The 18,266-nt window shown below is 42.1% G+C and overlaps 1 protein-coding gene across 2 annotated transcripts in view; it reads left to right on the forward strand.

Moving 5' to 3' along the window:
* Positions 1-18,266, forward strand: part of pot1 (protection of telomeres 1 homolog) — a 381,260-nt gene that overhangs the window by 239,152 nt on the left and 123,842 nt on the right. For both annotated transcript variants that reach the window (XM_073059088.1, XM_073059086.1), the window contains exon 9: positions 4,710-5,000. In XM_073059088.1, the coding sequence (XP_072915189.1) occupies positions 4,710-5,000 (291 nt within the window). The remainder of the gene's footprint in view (positions 1-4,709; positions 5,001-18,266) is intronic.

Raw genomic sequence — 18,266 nt, forward strand, 5'->3', positions numbered from 1 at the left:
CTGAATAGGCAGGAGTTTGCAGGTCGCATGGGAGAAACAACAGCTCTCTTTTAGCATATCACTGATTCTCATTTGGCAGAGCTTTGGGTATTTTAAGTAATGAAATCATTGAAGTATGCAAATAAGAATATGAAGGCATTAAAATATTTTAAGCTTCAAAAATCCTGAACGTTAGAAATGGATTTGTATAAAGTCTGGTGGGTTTTAATTATTGCAGAAATCTACAATTTGTTGTGGTGAATAAATTGCTTCCAGATTAAATGCAGAGTAGAATGATGCAAATGAAAGTTTTGGATAGTTATTGCCCCTTTTGGTTCATGCAGGTTATGTTAATTTCCCGTTGCACATTAACTGGCAAGCATGTTAGGGGCTTTCTCTGTGCAGACCTTTGTGTAATGCAGGCAGTTGGCTTGCCTTGCTGTTTTACCATTGCCGTCTTCCTCTTGCCCTCTTGTGTCGTCTTGTCAAGCCTCACTTATTTTGCTTTTATTGATAGGAAGGAGTGGTATTTTGGCTGCACCCTTCATGACTCCCTCAAGGCATATCAGCATCAATGAGCACCATTAAAGCATTGTTACTATTGTCAAGAGGAAATTTAGTGAGACAGTCAATCTGCATACAGTCCTACAAACAACAAAGCTATAATAACCTGCTTTAGTATGTCAGCAGAGTGTTAAATATTGGCTGGAGAGTTCCCTTGTGCCATAAGACCTTTCCGATTTGTCAGAGGGAGCAGACTCTCTTGGCTTAACTTGAAGGTCAGATCAGAATCTTTTGCTTCTGACATCTGCCCAACACACTTAGGTCAGATATATGTGCAGAGGAATATGACAAGAATGATAGAATCTGAAGCAGACTGCAATAACTTATTTCTTGCAAAGGGGAGCAGAATGTATTAGTTGATTATATAGTGTAACAAGCATGATTCATTTCTGACAGCCACTTATGATAAAGCTGTGTACTGCCATCTTGCCACTTCTGTCAGATTCTCCCTGTTGGAATCTGCTTTGAGTTTCAAATGTGTTTCCAAATTGGATCAACATTCTAGACTTAATTCTATGATTCCTCTTGCATGCATAAAATCTTCACATTCCTTGAAAGTCTATTATCAAGACCTTCAGGAAATAAAAACAACTCAGTATGTGGAGTGAAGCATTCCTTCTGTGCTATTTCATAGACTATCTTCATACTCAACGAGTTGATTGAACTTTTTTATGTGGTAATGGATGTTCTGCTTTGTAACTTTGTGATAAACTGCAGGGTTGTGTTTGGAAGGAAAAGTTGAAGTTGTTTTTAGGACATCTGCTAGCTTTCTACATGAATGATGGAAATAGATGTTAAATGCATGGATAAAATTCCACCTGTTGATAGCTGATCTGGTTTCCTCTCTCAGCACTGAACCACTGATGAAGTAACAAGGAATTGTTCATCTCATTATTTTGTGAAGAGCCATTAATTAAGGAAAAATACTCAAGGTTTCCCTTTCCTCAAGATGTGATGATTATATTGTAAGCATTGAATTTGCAAACAAGTTTTTTATCAAACAGTTTTAACACAAAGGGCTTTGGGTTCACACATAAGTTGTCATTGAAGCTATCTTGTGAATGAACAGCACATATATAAAGGAAAAATAAATAATGCACTGTTTTATTCACTACAATCTTACTTACAATAGGACACATTTATTCAGCAAATTGTCCCCTGTTACAAATACTCCGTGAGAGGTGGAAGAATGCTTTGCATCTCTTGGCAGATAATGATGTGCCCCCTAAACTACAGGAATGTACACCTCCATGTACTTAAATCAGTTTTACCTTTTGGACTTCGGAAATAAAATGTAGGTGGTATTGTTTTCAGCGAGTTATCAATGTGGAGCAGTTTACTCAGGTGTAAGTGTGGCATGAAAGAAGATTGGAATGCTTCTGTTGAAACGTTTCCTGAAGTTGTGGTGAAATATTGATTTTGATTTCATTAGAAATGTGTAATAATTAGTGATCTTTCAATTAATGAACACTTCACACTAAATCTTCTGCAATAATGAAGAATCAGGCTTAGCATGAAGTGGACTACATTGACTTCCTGCCTTCGTGTTCATTATGTGAAACGATAGCACATTCTAAAACTTAGGAGTGTAAAAAAGGTTCAACAACCTACAGGAAGTAGAAATAGGAAAAATAATTCACGCACCATCTGCTTGAATTTCATATCAATGCATTTTGGTTACATGTGGCTTCCCTTAAATCATGGTGAGATTCCTTGGTTAAGCATTCTCCTGATTTGGTTACTGTTCCCAAGGTGCCACTTTAGTTTCAGAAAGGGCTACTTAATTGTTGGGAACGGAAGGGCAGAGAGATTTTCTTTCCCTCATTTATGTCATCTTTGTAAAATTCCTTGTTAGAGCTGATGTTGAATAATCTCAACAAACTATCCTATAAGCCAAGACCCCTTCTTCCCTTTACAAAGTATTGATTATTCACCAGTTTTGTCTCAACTAGGCTTCGAATGCCAATTAATTGATTGATTTAATAAATTTAAGGCAGAATGGAAATTCCAAAGATGTAGTTTTTTGATAAATACATCTCATGATGCTCTGAACACATCATCAGTGATGTAATCTGGGGTCATTGGGTGTTTCGAATCTTTCAACATCAGACACCCTCACCCAGCTGTGTTTGATCAAGCCACGACTTGTGTTCAGATAGCAGGTGCTGCAGATCCCCATGGATTTGCTCTCTTCATCCAGAGCTTCCTTCAGGCTTTCTCTGCTGCCACGGCGATGTTGCCGATGGCTCTCTGCCTCCTTGTACCAGCGATGCCCAATGTGCTGAGGGCTCTGTAAAAAGGCTATTCAGAAAAGCCCTAGCAGCCCACTTCAATGGCCATGCACTTTGCCTTCCATCCCTGCCTCTGACAGTTGCTGACCAGTTCCTTGTATCTGGCAAGATTCCTCTCATGGGCCTCCTCCAGAGGCTCCTCCCATGGCTCTGTTACCTGTTAATGAAAAGTTGTTTTGAATGGTCCAGCGTAAGGGGACCATGATGCAGGTTATAGGACACTCAACATTCCCACTCAGTGCATCAAACTTTTTCCAGATCTGGAAATGTAAAAGCTTTTAGATTTTGTTTTCATTAATTAAAAATACACTCACAATTTTAAAGAATTTGTCCTGCATTGTTTTATCAAAGATTACAAATAATGCATTAATTAAAATGGTGGCATCCGTTAGTCTCGTGAGACCATGGATCTGCACCTGGAAGGTTTCCAGAGCGCAGGCCTGGGTAGGGTTGTATGGAAGACCGGCAGTTGCCCATGCAGCGATTCTCTCCTCTCCACGCCACCGATGTTGTCCAAGGGAAGGGCATGGGCGGATACAACTTGGCCAATACAACAGCTTAAAATTTTTTGTTGGTTAATCTGAGATACATAAGTTTTCTGGGAGCAGATTAATTTCCTAAAATTTCAACCATTAAAAGCAAACAAGCAGGATGTAAGTAATGTCTGAAAAGCATCATGCCTCTTCTGAATTGCTGTCTTTCACTAACATTCCTAAACCACAGAGTTTGAAAGTTTGGCAGAAGTCTACAGAGTGGCTCTGATCTTTAGCTGAGTAGAGTGTCATATGTAACAATATAAATGAAAAGCTAACACCCAGCCAATGAGTTTATTAATGACAGAAGAATTGCATGCTGCAGCTTTGTCCTGCAGAAGAATATAAAATCATCTTCTACATGTATATCTTTCACAAGATTGATAGTGGGGAATCTTGCATTATCTATCTTAATGGAGGATATTCCCAGAGTCCAGTGTTTCAGGTTATTGTCTTAGCCTAGAATGATTTGGTACACATTCATTCTTTGTCCTTTGCTGCAGTAGGTCTATTAACCATAGAATAACCAAACCTCATACTTTGTCAGCCACACCTTGGAAGACTTCATCCACCTGCCTCCTCCCATAATACCTGTCCCTAGTTTTGCCTAGAATTTGGTCCTCACATTTCACAGTGTTTGGGTAGAGTTAAGAAGATTCGTGCACTACTGACCTTAAATGACAGATCATACCTGGATTGAGAAGTAATACTGCAACTTCCCCAATTGTGTGGGTGGTAAAGTAATGCAACAGGTTCTGGATTGAAGGCGTATAGATGTTGTGAGGATGGAATTAAGTGGGATGGAATAGAAACAAGGATGGGAAATTTGCACCTTTTACTATCTCAGGATATTTGAGCTTTTTGGCTAGCAAGATCATTTGTTGTGTTTGAAAGAAAAGGAGTAATGCTTCTTGCAGGAACTACTGCTTGAGAAGGAAGGTTTAAATGAGTAAGTTTCTAATGAGTACCTACGTCCATAGAATTCTAATCACCAGCTTTTAGCTTAAGACTTTGTTGTTGACTACTAATTCTGTGCAATTGTCTATAATCCACCTTGTTTCTCATTTAAAAAAAAATTAGGGTTTCTTGATCCACCACCCATGCCATTAATCTGTTCTACATGTCATCCAAACAACGAATGATTCTGCAACTGGGGTTAATGGGGCATCAGAGGTGTCTATAAATACTGAATTCAGATTGATTTATTTATCACATGTGTGTATATTGAAATGTACAGTGAAATGTGTTGTTTGCATTAACAACCAGCACAATCTAATGACCTTAAATTGATAAAGTTATAAACTGTTTGGTACTAAATATGCATCATATTATCTCTGTATAGATTCAAGAATTCAACCATGAACTTCAGGCCATCAGTACCCCTGGTTTCTCAGCCTTGACATTTGATGGAACTGTAGGAGCATCCATTAATCCACGGACATCCAGCAAGACATACAATTTCACATCTACAGACCAGCAAAAGGTGGAGGAACTGCGCAGATGGACAAATGCAAACATTTCCCTCCTCAAAACAGCGATCAAACTCTCAGAAGTCAAGCCTGCTGAATATTTTGACTTGACCTGTCAACTTGTTGCAAAAGCTGTAGTGGATCGATCTGCTGTTATGCTGAAGGTAAGGCGAGAAGTGTAAATCTCATTGGGAGGCAGGATGAGGCTTAATCAGATCCCTTGTCTTCACCAGAATCAAAAGTTAAAGGGTCAAAGTTTGTCCATTAATATATTCGCACTATCATATTGAATTAACTGCTTGAACATTTACAGTCGTCATGGATGCTCGTGGCTGGTGCCCAATCGGAAAGCAATGTGAACTGCTGCTATTGTCTCTGTCTTTTGTCCCTCCTTCCCTCCCTTACCCCTTCCCCCTCCCACCCACTTCTAACTCTACATCTCCCCTCCCCCTCCCTCTCTACCCCTTCATTCATCCCCTTTCTCTTTCTCTTCCCCTCTCTTCCCTCTTCCCTTCTCCCTTTTTCTCTCTCTCTTTCTCTTTCCCTCTCTCCTCCTCTCTTCTCCCCTCTCTTTCTTTCTCTCCTCCACTCTCTGTCCTCTCTTCACTCCCTCTCCTTTTTGTCTCATTGAATCTCTCAGTGAATGTGCTGGAGTTCAAAATAGTTGAGAACTGGGGATAAATGGAAACGTGCAGCTGGCAATCCAGTCAAATCAGCCACTGAGCAGGATGGAGAAGCCAAGTGACCAAATCGTGCTCCAAATTTGTACGATGATATTGTCTCAGTGGCTGCTTTCTTTTCCTGATGCTGTAACACATTATTCTGGTGGCTGCAGCTTGGCTGATGGAAGTCTACTGCATTGGAAGCTCATCAGATGTTCCGTTCAGGCCCAGAAGTGCGCCAAAGTACTACTTATCACACCAATTCATTACTGGAAAATGTCAGCTCCAAGCTTTATGCTCCTGAACATTTAGACACATCTACCCATGCACCCCAAGTATCTTGCCCAACTGCTGCCTCCTTTTTAATCCCACCAATGCAGTACTGTGCAACTTCTCATTCAGCCTTCTTGGAGCTCCCTACTCTGTCAGAGCCAAACCACTGGACATTTGTGGTGGAAGCTTAAAATATTACTTCTTTAAATAAAAAAAATGCTTAATACAGGGGTTCCCAACCTGGGGTCCATGGACCCTGTGCTTAATGGTATTGGTCCATGGCATAAAAAAGTTTGGGAAACCCTGGTTTAATCGGCGTATGATGGTTAAAGCTGTGAGTAATAGCAGGATGGTTCAAATGCTGCTGTTCAACAAATCCAGATTTCTAAACAGGGATGGTTTGTAGCATGACATCAATACACCAATTGTTTCCATACTTTTTCCAAAATATTTCACAAATAAACAAGAGCATTGCCAGGTTGCTGAGGAGAAAGGGGCAAAATAATGTACTCAGCAAGTATTTCCTGCATTGTTCATTTACAGTCAGGCAGGTTCCTAGTACATAATGCAGTTGGCCAATGCATTGGCTATTTATGTTAAAGCTCAAATTTAGAATCTGCTGTCAAAAGGGAAGATGTGAAAAAACGTATTTTGGTTTAAGAAAAATACAACCTTGGAGTTTGCAGTACTTTGGACTAAATGCTGATGCTTGTAAACAGACTGAAGATATGCACTGGGTATTCAGATGAATAGATTGAGTATGTATGGATTTGTACTATATCGCTCTCCCCTTGTGTATGTGTGAGTCCTAGATGCAGTTGCATTGATACAAATTCATTAGAAGGCAATGCTCAGTGTATTCTGTACCAAGTTCTATACGTTGAACAATTGTGCAACAGTGAATAGAACCAAAGCTACATGTCGGTGCACTCTGTGCTAGTCTGTGCCTTGCTACAGGAAGAGTGTAGCAGACGGCCTTTTGCAGTAGTAGCCCTGCACTTCTGTCTACACCCTGCACTTAGCTAATAGCAGTCAGCTTCTTTTCAATAATATTGGTAATAAAGAGAATTCTGTTTGGCTGTAGCTTAAAAAGGTAAGAAACTCAATAGAACCAGGCGTTGTTTCAAATTCCTGAGGACTCCTTGCCCTGCTATCTCAATGCAGTCTTTGTTCCAACCTCCTTAGCCAAGAAACTAAAGGATAAGTAGACAACTTGGGCATGATGTTTAATGAATCATAAGGCAAATTGAGAGAGATCTTTAGGAAAATATGAGTTCTACAAATCCTAGGGGTGGAATGTTGTGGGCTCACTAAGTTTTGAGAACGAGCTGAAATATGTTTGGGAAAGGTTCTGGAATGGGTGCAAAAATCCCAAGGAATAGCATCAGAAAGTGGAAGTGCAAGATGTAAGAGTTTTTTCCCAATACTTCATCAGAAAGGACAGAATGAGAATATATTCAAAACTAAAGTCTGTGAACTGGAGGATGGGCACAAAGCCATGGAGAACGGTGGTTCAGAAAGGAGGTTGCAACAACATACTCTCCAGCAACAGGGCAGAATGTGACCACAAGTATCTCTGAGAAGTGCTTTTGGGTGGAAGACTTAAAGTTAAGCTTAAAATTGTGAGGATTTAAGGTAGAGCTGGTGACTGGACAAAATAAATACTTTGAGGGCCAGTGTTGTTGATGGGACACCAATGAAACTGAGGCAATACCCAACTAAGATGGTGGGTAGAATTGACGGAGGCAGCCCTGAAGTTATAGAATGATTTGGACAAAGTATGTCATTGGGCAGATAGAAGTTAATGTGGACAAGAGAAAGGGCCTGTGAATGATGCTTAAAGTTCTTAAGGAGAATTTGTTTCTGAATGTGGGAGCAACATCAGTTTCCCGACCCCTAGCTACCTAAGAGCAAGCAGTAATGAACTTGAATCAGGTTGAATATCACTGGCATGCGTCCAGTTAAGTGGTGAGTTCTAATGAAATTAAAGGAAGGACAACAGATATTGTCAGGATATTTGTGCCCTTATCCAGTTAGGTGGTACATCCTTAGGGATGCTGTGGAAGAAGTCTTGACAATGCATCTTCTGATGGTGCACATGGTGGTCAGGTCCAGTGGCAGAAGGGAAGTGAATGTTTAGGGTGGTCAATCAAGTGGTAAGTCCAGGGTTGGATTGCTTCCATCCATTGTTTTGAAAATCATTCACGGGGAAGAAAGGAGCACCATAGATACAGTTACATAACACATTGAAAACCAAAAGCAGTGAATAAAAGTGAACAAAGGCATGACTTATAGTGGTTAAAAAAAAATTTTCAGATCTGCTTGCATAACTTTGAAACACTGTATGAACAACTGTCTAGATTTTTACCATGTCCGACTAGTGATTAATCTATTCAGTGCAATAAGCATAGTTGAAACACTCCAGCATAAATATCATCAGAGTGTTGAAACTAGATATAAGCAAAACTTTATAAATCACGTTTGGGAGCCTATTGATGTCTTCAACTGCCAATCTGTGGAGTTTGTGAATACTTTACTGGCTTGAATACAAGGCCATTCTGAATTAGTCAGATTACTTTAGTTACAATAATTCAGAATCAGGTTAAATATCACTGGCATATGTTGTGAGATTTGGTGTCTTTGCAGCGGCAATACAATGCACAACTTAATAATAGAAAAAACATGAACTGCAGTACGTATATACAGGTACATATTAAATATAGGTATTTAAAAAATAAAAATAAAAAGTAGTGAGGTGGGGTTTATAGGTTCCGTGTCATTCTGAAATTGGATGGCAGAGGGGAAGAAGCTATTCCTGAATCATTGAGTGTTCGCCTCCTTCCTAATGGTAGCCTTGAGAACAAGGCATGACCTGAGTGGTGGGGGTCCTTAATGATGAATGCTGCCTTGTTGAGGCATCGCTGCTTAAAGATGTCCTGGATACACGGAGATTAGTGCCCTTGATGGAGTTGACTAGGTTTACAACTCTCTGCAGCTTATTTCAATCCTGTGCAGTAGGCCCCACTAACCACCCCTCCCCCCTCCACCCCGCGCCATACCAGACGGTGCCGCAGCCAGTCAGAATGCTCTCCACGGTACATCTGCAGATATTCATGAGTGTCTTTGGTGACATACCAAATCTCCTCAAACTCCTAATGAAATATAGTTGCTGTCACATCTTTTTCTAACTGCATCGATATGTTGGGCCCAGGATAGATCCTCAGAGATAATAACACCCAGAAACTTGAAACTGCTCACTCTTTCCACTTCTGATTCCTCTATGAGGGCTGGTGTGGGTTCCCTCGTTTGACTCCTCCTGAAGTTCACAATCAGTTCTTTGGTCTTACTGACACTGAATGCAAAGTTGTTGCTATGACACCACTCAACTAGCTGATATATCTCACTCCTGTATGGCCTTTCATCACCGTCTGAAATTCTGCCAACAATAGTTGTATTGTCTGCAAATTTATAGATGGCATTTGAGCTGTGCATACACAGTCTTGGGTGTAAAGAGAGGAGAGCAGTGGGCTGAGCACACACCCCAGTGTAGATTGGCAGCGAGTTGGAGGTGTTATTTCCAATCTGCATGGATTGTGGTCTTCTGGTTAGGAAGTGGCGGGGTTGGGGGGGGGGGGGTCCAGTTGTAGAAGGAGGTGTAGACGCCCAGGTTCTGGAGCTTTTTGATCAGAATTGTAGGATGATTGCGTTAAATGCTGAGCTGTAGTCTATGAACAGCATCCTGACACGTATTGCATGTAACACGTACAACAAGCTGGAGGAATTCAGCAGGTTGGGCAGCATCCGTGGAAATGAGCAGTCAACGTTTTGGGCCGAAACCCTTCTTCAGGACTGAAGAGGGAGGGGGCAGGTGCCCTATAAAGAAGGTGGGGTGAGTGTGGGAAGAAGGCTGGTGGGTGTCAGGTTAAAAACCGATCAGAGGAAAGATGAAGGGGTGGGGGAGGGGTAACACGGAGGGGATCGGCAGGAAAGGTGAAGAAGGAATGCAAGGGGAAAGCACTATGTGTAGTAGAAGAAGGCAGAATCATGAGAGAGGTGATAGGCAGCTGGAGGAGGAGGCAGAGTGAAACTGGGATGGGTGAAGGGAGAGGGACGGAATTACCGGAAGTTGGAGAATTTGCTTTGATGTGTTGCTTTGACCACAGCATCTGCAGTGTACTTTGTGTTATGTATCTGCATTGTATTGTCCAGGTGATCCAGGGCTGTGTGAAGAGCCAATGAGATTGTATCCACCGTAGACTTCTTGTGATGATAGGCAAACTGCAGTGGATCCAGGTCCTTGCTGAGGCAGGAGTTAATTCTAGCTATAAGCAATCTCTCAAAGCACTTACATTTGAACTTGTGTTTGTATTGAATGTGGACAAAAGTCTATTGAATGAAATTGTAGATAGTAATAGTCTTAGACTGTGTACCTGGTTAATGCTAAATTGCAAATGCTGCTCATATCCTGGATCCAGATTTTCTTCCACTTTTTTAAATGGTAGCTGTGGAATAATCGTATTGCAGCAGAGTTCATGTCTGGAGAATTCACAACAGCATGATTGTAGCTCAGTACTTTGACACAAGGAATAGGTACAGGATCAGGGACTCTGATATGGTCCACCTTTCATTAACATTACGACCGATCCTCTGTGTCATTTTCCAGTACTATTCCTAATTTTCTTGATTCCACTCATGCTCAGAAGCCTCAATCTTACTTTTAAATGAGCACAGTGACCGACCCTTTGGGGTAGAGACTTCCAAAGGTTGACCAGGAGGTACTCCCATCTTAGTCCCAAATGGCTGACCCCATATTTTCATCTGCGTCCTCAGTCAGGGGAACCATCTACCTTACATTTTTACCAGAAGGAGCAATCAGTGTTTGTGCCATCAGGTTGGAGGTGACCCAGATAGGATATAAGATGTTGCTCCTCCACCCTCTTTTTGTAACAATTTTTTTTGACCAGTCAGGGTTGTTAGCAGCCAGCCATGTAACAGGCAGTAACTAACTAACTAACTAACTAACTAACTAACTCCTTCACCCTGAGAGTGGCCTCATCATGGCACAAGAGGAGGCCATAGACCAACACGTCAAAACAGGAATGGGAATCGGAATTAAAAAGTGTTGGAACAGGGATGGCCATAATATGTCCTTTCAATCACTAGTTTCATTGCTTGTCAGTGACTTGTGTACAACACACGTGATTCCTTTGAACATCAGTGCTTTTTGGGCATTTAACAAATGCAGGTTGAACCTCTCTAATCTGATCTCTGTGATCTGGCAACATCTGTGTATCACCATGTTTTGAATTGGTAGTTCAGGTCGACCTTCTATAATCCGGCACCATTGGGACCTGAGGAGTGCCAAATTAGTGAAAATCCCGAATTACAGAAGGATCACATTAAGTAATAGCTAACTGCCTCATCATACCTTTAAAATATCATGTAAATCAGTACAAATTAGATAATAATGAAACAGAAATATTAAATGAGTATCAAGTGAAATTTTAATAAAGTAATATACTGTACAGGCGCAGATAAAATAAAGGGTTCAGGTAAATGTACAGGAATTAACTTATACAGAACAGTTGAGCACTCACGCTTCTAAAGTGAGACGTTTAATATACCTTCAGGCAAAGTTACATGTCTGCAAGTGTGGGGTTGTCAGGATCATCAACATCTTCATCTTGAAAAGTGAGTGAAGCATCAGGAACTGGTGCTGAAACTAGCACAACGGTTTCTTCAAAACCTGTTGATGTTGGTGGCAGCACATCTGGGTGAGCAGAAGCAGAAGTTGGAGAAAGGATATCTTCTATACGCCTCACTGCACGTGACCGCCAGGCGGCCGGGGATTCGGCGCTGGGCTCTTCCCTCTTCACTCGCAGTTTCTGAGGGAATCCTCGTTAGTTTCTTTTCCTCCGTTTAGTAATAAGCTTAAATTCAGCGGGTTGCCACGTCTGATCTGAGGTTGTAGGCAGAAGAGAACTGAGCGCTGGCCGGGCGATGCCACAGGGTAGTGCGCGAGTGCCGGCAGGCAGGCGAGAAGGTGAACTGATCCAGTGCGCGACAGCTCCACAACTGCTGGCAGGTGCCAGGTGGCCACACCTCATACAAATGATATTAGTAAATGCAGGAAAACAAGCAGGAATCACCTGTCTGTGCTTACAAGAGCGCACCAACACGTGAACAGATATAGCGCAACCAAAACAATGTGCAGCAGATTGGTACGGTGGCCCGGGAAATTTGAAATTACAGTTGCGTGGAAAATCGAAATCAGTGCCAGATTGCAGGTAGTCGGATTAGTGAAGGTTGACCTGTACAAATCTACACAAATTAACTACTTCTATGTAAGATCTAAAGGTAACTAATGTCTGTACAGTAATGTAATTAATTAACCTACCACTGCAACTGTAGTGATCTCAGCCAACAGTGTTTCCGATATACAGAAACTTTGGGTTATGAACAGTTCTGGGAACCCTTATGCGACTAGTGGGAATGTCTATACTTTAGGCAAACAGTTTAGAGGAAGATGAATGCTTAGAAGAAGATGAATGCATATCTGTGGTTTGGAGTTCCTGTGGCCCAACACCAGCCATGTACCAAGGGTGCTGGACTAGAGAGCTTCAACCTGTATTTTGTTCTCTGTCAAGTACATGCAAGCGGATGACCTTCACACCTTTCCAAATTGTAATCTGCTTGTGGAGTGTTCTCGCCCATTCTCTCAATTTATTTTCCCCATTTCTGTAAAGAAGCCTCTTCCTTCCTGCCACATCCCAGACTAGTTTAGCATCACCAGCAGACCTGGAAATATGATGCTTAATCCCATCAAATTGCTGATACTGTTTGGGAATAGAGTCACAGAGAGTCATGCAATATGGATGCAGATCCTTTAGCTCAGTGAGTATGCACATGGCTTCAAGCACCCATTTATATTCATCTCATTTGTATTCTCCCCACTTTCAAAAGTCTGTCACCATTCTGGTATAGTTGGGTACTAATCGTCAATCCCCATGATGTCCCACAAATCACAGCCTGCACCCTGAGAACCACTCAACGTATAATCTGGTATTCAAGTTGTGTTGTAAAACGGTGGGGCTCCCTATACGTTGAGCAAGAGGATACTTAGTGTCATAGAGTACAACAGCACAGAAGTAGGCACTTTTGCTCATCTAGTCCATGCCAAACTGTTATTCTGCCTAGTCTCATACCTCTTCCATTGACATACAGGTAGTCCCCGAGTTACGAACGTCCGACTTACGGACAACTCGTACTTATGAACCGAGGAAGGAGAATGCCGTCCGCCATTTTAAGTCGTTGCAGTTGACACTGTGTTGAGTGTGTAACTTTGTATTTGGCTTAAATTTTCTTAGCATGATTCACCCTGATCTTGCCCCCGCCCCCCCCCCCCCGGTTCCATTTGGCTGGTGGCGCAGTGAGGTCAGCGCCGGGTTGGAGAACGGAGGTTCCCGAGTTCGATCCAGCGACAGACCGCTCCCGTGCTGGGTTGATGTCGATCCAGTGACTCCCGTAGCCTCCATGCCGGGTTGATGTCGAGCTCGCAACTCGACATCGTAAAAAACACTGTCACCTCCAGTTTAAATTCCCACGCGGAATATTGGTGAGGATCAAATACCCAAACCCAGCACAGCTCCCACTTGTCCCATTTAACATGTCTCAGTGCGGTGGTCCTTAGGACCTAGCGGACCTCGGGAGCCGACGCAGGTTGGGACCCGCCGCCCGCAGTGTTTCTGTTCCATTGACGGGAAGCGATCGCGATTGAAAATAAAGTGGAAATAATAAAGCGTTTGGAAAGAGGTGAAACGCCTTTGGTCATTGGAAAAGTGTTAGGCTACAGTTGATCAACGATCGGAAGAATTTTAAAGGATAAAGTGAGAATAATGGTGCATGTGAAAGGCCCTGCCCCAATGAAAGCTACAATTATTACTAAGCAACGTAGTGGTTTAATTATTGGAATACATACGTTTCTTAAGTGTTTTTTATGCAAAGAAAGGTAAAATATATACTGTATACTAAGACAAGGGTTTGACTAACTGACGCTAAGTAATACTGGATGTGCTTGTTCCAACTTACGTACAAATCCGACTTAAAGACGGACTCAGGAATGGAACTTGTTTGTAACCTGGGGACTACCTGTACATCCAAACTTCTCATAAGTGAACCTGCATACACCACTTCCACTGGCAGCTGATTCTGCATTCACATCACCCACTGAGTGATGAAGTTGCCCATCAGTTTTCCTTTAAGTATTTTACCTTTCATCTTTAACATATGACCTCTAGTTCTAGTCTCACCCAACTTCAGGGTAAAAAAGACCTGCTTGTACTAATCCTATCTATACCCCATAATTTTGTGTACCCATCATATCTCCCTCATTCTCTTACATTCTTGGGAATAAAATCCTAACCTATTCTATCTTTCCCTATATCTCAGGTCCTCAGATTCCAGCAACATCCTTCTAAATGTTGCACTCTTTCAAGCTTACTGATATCTTGCCTATAGGTGGTGTCCAGAAATGCACACAATATTCTATATCTGGTCTCACCAAAGTCTTATACAACTTACCAAATTGCGATGTAATGCTGCAACTCATGTTGTAGTGGCATGCAATCTTCATGAAGCTTATTATTTTTAAGGCCCATGTTGCATTTGGAGATATCACATGAGCCTTATCTCAGGTAGAAAATCAACTCAATGAGATGAATTGTGGTCAAGTGACCCCCTACTGTGATGGTTGAAAATACAGCCTGCCAGGGTACCATGTGTTATACTGCATCGTTTAATCTAGCAAGCTGTGTGACCAAACAGAGTAGTGCACTTGTGTCAATATTAGGTTCAGCCAGTACTCACTGTCTCCAAGGGATGGTTTAAATGAGCTGTGCTAATATTGAAGACTGTCAGCTGTCTGGATGGAATGTTTAGTGGCTTCTCGAACAAGCTTGGTGATGCTTTTTTTTGTATCATTAAACAAGAGAAAGTTCAAAGCACCCAGCATGGAAAACCATTCTTGTGTAGTTATTGCATCAGGTAGCATGAAAAGGGCAAAAGTGATAGTAACAGATGGCCAATGAACCTCATTCCCAGAATCCTAACCTACAGAGGTTTCCTTTCCTAATATTTACCCATTTCCCACTGGAAAGCTGTTGCTCACTCCTTGCAGACAGTGATATGGAAGGAATGTCAGAAACATCGAGCAGATCAGCCAGCATCAGTGGAAAGAGGAACCAATAACATTTTACCTCAATGACTTCCTCAAATAAGTTTGCCAATCCACCGAAAGTGGAACCCCCCGGTGGCCAAACATTTTAATTTTCAGTCCCATTCCTGTTCCGACATTCCTATTCTGTCACGATGAGGCCACCCTCAGGGTGGAGTAGCAACACCTTATGGATGGCCTCCAACCTGATGACGTGAATATTAATTTCTCTTTCTGGTTTAAAAAAAAGTTTCCCTCCCCTCCCCTCTTCCATTCCCCACTTTGGCCTCTTACTTCTCACCTGCCTATCACTTCCCCCTGGGTCACCTACTCCTTCCCTTTCTCCTATGGTCCACTCTTCTCTCCTTCAGATTCCTTCCTCTCCAGCCTTTTACCTTTCCAACCCACCTAGTTTCACCTATCACCTCCAATCCTCCTTCCCCTCCCCCAACTTTTTATTCTGGCATCATCCCCCTTCCTTTTAAGTCTTCAAGAAGGGTCTCGGTCTGAAACGATGATTTTTTAAAAATTCTTTTCCATAAATGCTGCCTGACCTGCTGAGATCTTCCTGCATTTTGTGTGTGTTTTTCTGGATTTCCAGCATCTGCAGAATTTCTGGTATTTAAAATTTATTTTAAGTTGCGTAGAAGGAATGGATAGGACAAAAGGACTATCTCTGATGGGATGAATTCTCTCTGAGGGAGATCTTCCCTCCATAGCTTTGAGCCTTGTTACCTCCCAGCCCTGAACCTCTACTTTCTGGAGAGGCATGAGTCCGAATATCGTGGATGGAGGGGAATGCAAGTCTGTATACAATGGGTTGGGAAGAGTGCGGATGAAAGCCCATGTACAACAGATGGAGGGGAGTGGCGACCTCCATACACTATCCCTTGTCTTGATCAGAAAGAACAGGGGAAGTTTTATAGTGGAAATGAGTAGTGAGGTTAGATGCTTCTTGATCAGATTATAATGCAGCACAATGTTCTAAAATAATCAAGGGAAAGGGATATGAGTTGCTATTTTTATGGTGCCATTCTATGGCAGCAGATGAAAAGACCGCAGAGCCTTAAGTAAAATGAACCACACGGCAGAGAACCTGATTTGATTTATCACTCATACGAAGATTGAAATTCTGTTTTGCAAGCTGTGCTGGTATTTCATTGCCAAACAAAAATGATTAAGTAGCTGGCCCGGCTTTAACAAAATATGAACGTAGGACCTGCATTCTGACTTCTGGAAGACAATATTAGGCATAGCAGCCACAAGCTTCAAGTTCAAGAAAGCAACAGGAAATTATCTGTGTGTGCTTCAGCACAGGCATCAGTTTGATAAACACTTATTAGTAGCAACACAGTCCTAGTCGAATCCATCGGCATATCAGAGTGCTTGAGTATTGGACAGATGGATTTCAGGGGACGAGCTTCCACTTCATGCCTAATTAACATAACAACAACTTAAAGAAAGACTTAGACTCTAGAATGTCATAAGCAGAAGCAGGAGAGAACCATTTGGCCCCTCAGGCCAGCTCTGCTTTTCAGCGAGGTCACTGCTGATCTTCTGACACAGCACCATTTTCCCATCAGATCACCAGTTCTTCTGATTTCCTGAATTTGCCAAAGTCCATCATTCTCAGTTTTGAATGCAGACAATCACTGAACCTTCTTTGCCTTTCAAGATTGAGACTTCTAAAGCTTTACCGCCATCTGAATAAAGACATTGCTCTCATATCATAACAAAATGCCCTCACCATTAATTTGAGACCTCAAGCCTAAGCCCCTAAGTTTGCAGCCAGGAGAAATATTGTCCCCATGTCTACACATTGAGCCCACTGTGAATTTTGTATGTTTCATTAAGACCATACAAACATACGTATTTGGAACAGACATTTCAGCCACTTAGAGCTGCCTTACAAACAATAGGACCTTTGCTGATCTGATTGTGACCTTCCTTAAATGACCTTTCATTCTGACATGTCTGTCCATGGCCTCCTCTACTGTCATGATGAGGCTTGTTACCGATTCAGCAACAATAAATATATCAGTGAGGCAGGGGTTTTTTATAACCAACAACACGTTTATTAAACACTGAAAAACAAACTCCCAAAAGTAAACAAACAACTAACGTAACCGGAAATCAGCTGCTGTGCGGCAGCTTAAACAGTTCTTAAAGGAATAAAGCGAAAACAGTTCTTAAAGCGATGTTGCAAAAACAGTTCTTCAAAGTAGTACTGCAAAAGTTCAAAATGCTTACAGTCCATTAAAGGGGAGACTTTTTAGACGATTTAAATTCTCTTTCACGTCGTGTTGTTGCGGTTCCCAGTCGAACTATACTTTTCCCGGAGAATTTACGAAGATGAAAATGAAACGGCTTAAAGGCACTGACCTTTTCTTTACAAAACTGTACCCAACCCTTTCTGCTATTATTTGCAGGGGTTAACACGGGCACAGCCAACGAATTCCTTCCGAATGAGAATCAAACAAGGTTGAACCTGTTTCACCGTCAAAATCAACTTTTCTCGATCTTTTAGCTCCCGAACTCCGATCTTCACTGATTTTTAACTGGCAGTATTATAAAGAAACTGCCGGCAATGACCTTTTAAACTTTATGCATTAAATAAAACTCCACCTTTCAACCAAACTGCGTCATAATATTGGACCAAGCAGTGGCATGGAGTCAAAATGGCAAATCCAGCCACGAGCTGCCCCTCCTCACAGGGAGGGGTCCTGCTTTTATACCCTGTAAAAAAAAAACCTGTCACATGACCTCTACTGGTGGGAAAATGACGTCACTCCACCATCACAAGACCACTACCTTAGGTCCAGCATATCTTCAACACCACTGTCACGTGACAAAGTACAAGATACCCACGGGTACGTAACAGGCTACACTCAGGTTGGAGGAGCAACACCTCATATTTCATCTGGGCAGCCTCCAACCTGATGGCATGAACATCGATTTCTCGAGCTCCCAGTAATGCACCCCCCTTCACCATTCCCCATTCCCATTTCCCTCTCTCACCTTATCTGCTTACATGTCTATCAGCTCCCTCTGTTGTTTCTCCCTCTTTTCCATCTTCCATGGCCTTCTGTCCTCTCTTATCAGATTCCCTCTTATCCAGTCCTGTATCACTTTCATCAATCAACTTTCCAGCTCTTTATTTCACTCTTACCCTCCTCCCGGTTTCACCTATCACCTTGTGTTTCATCCTCCACTCCCCCCACTTTCTTAATTTGACTCCTCTTTTTTACCCAGTGCTGATGAAGGGTCTCAGCCCAAAACACTGA

Source organism: Hemitrygon akajei, chromosome 10 (assembly GCF_048418815.1).
Source record: "Hemitrygon akajei chromosome 10, sHemAka1.3, whole genome shotgun sequence".
Classification (NCBI taxonomy): Eukaryota; Metazoa; Chordata; class Chondrichthyes; order Myliobatiformes; family Dasyatidae; genus Hemitrygon; species Hemitrygon akajei.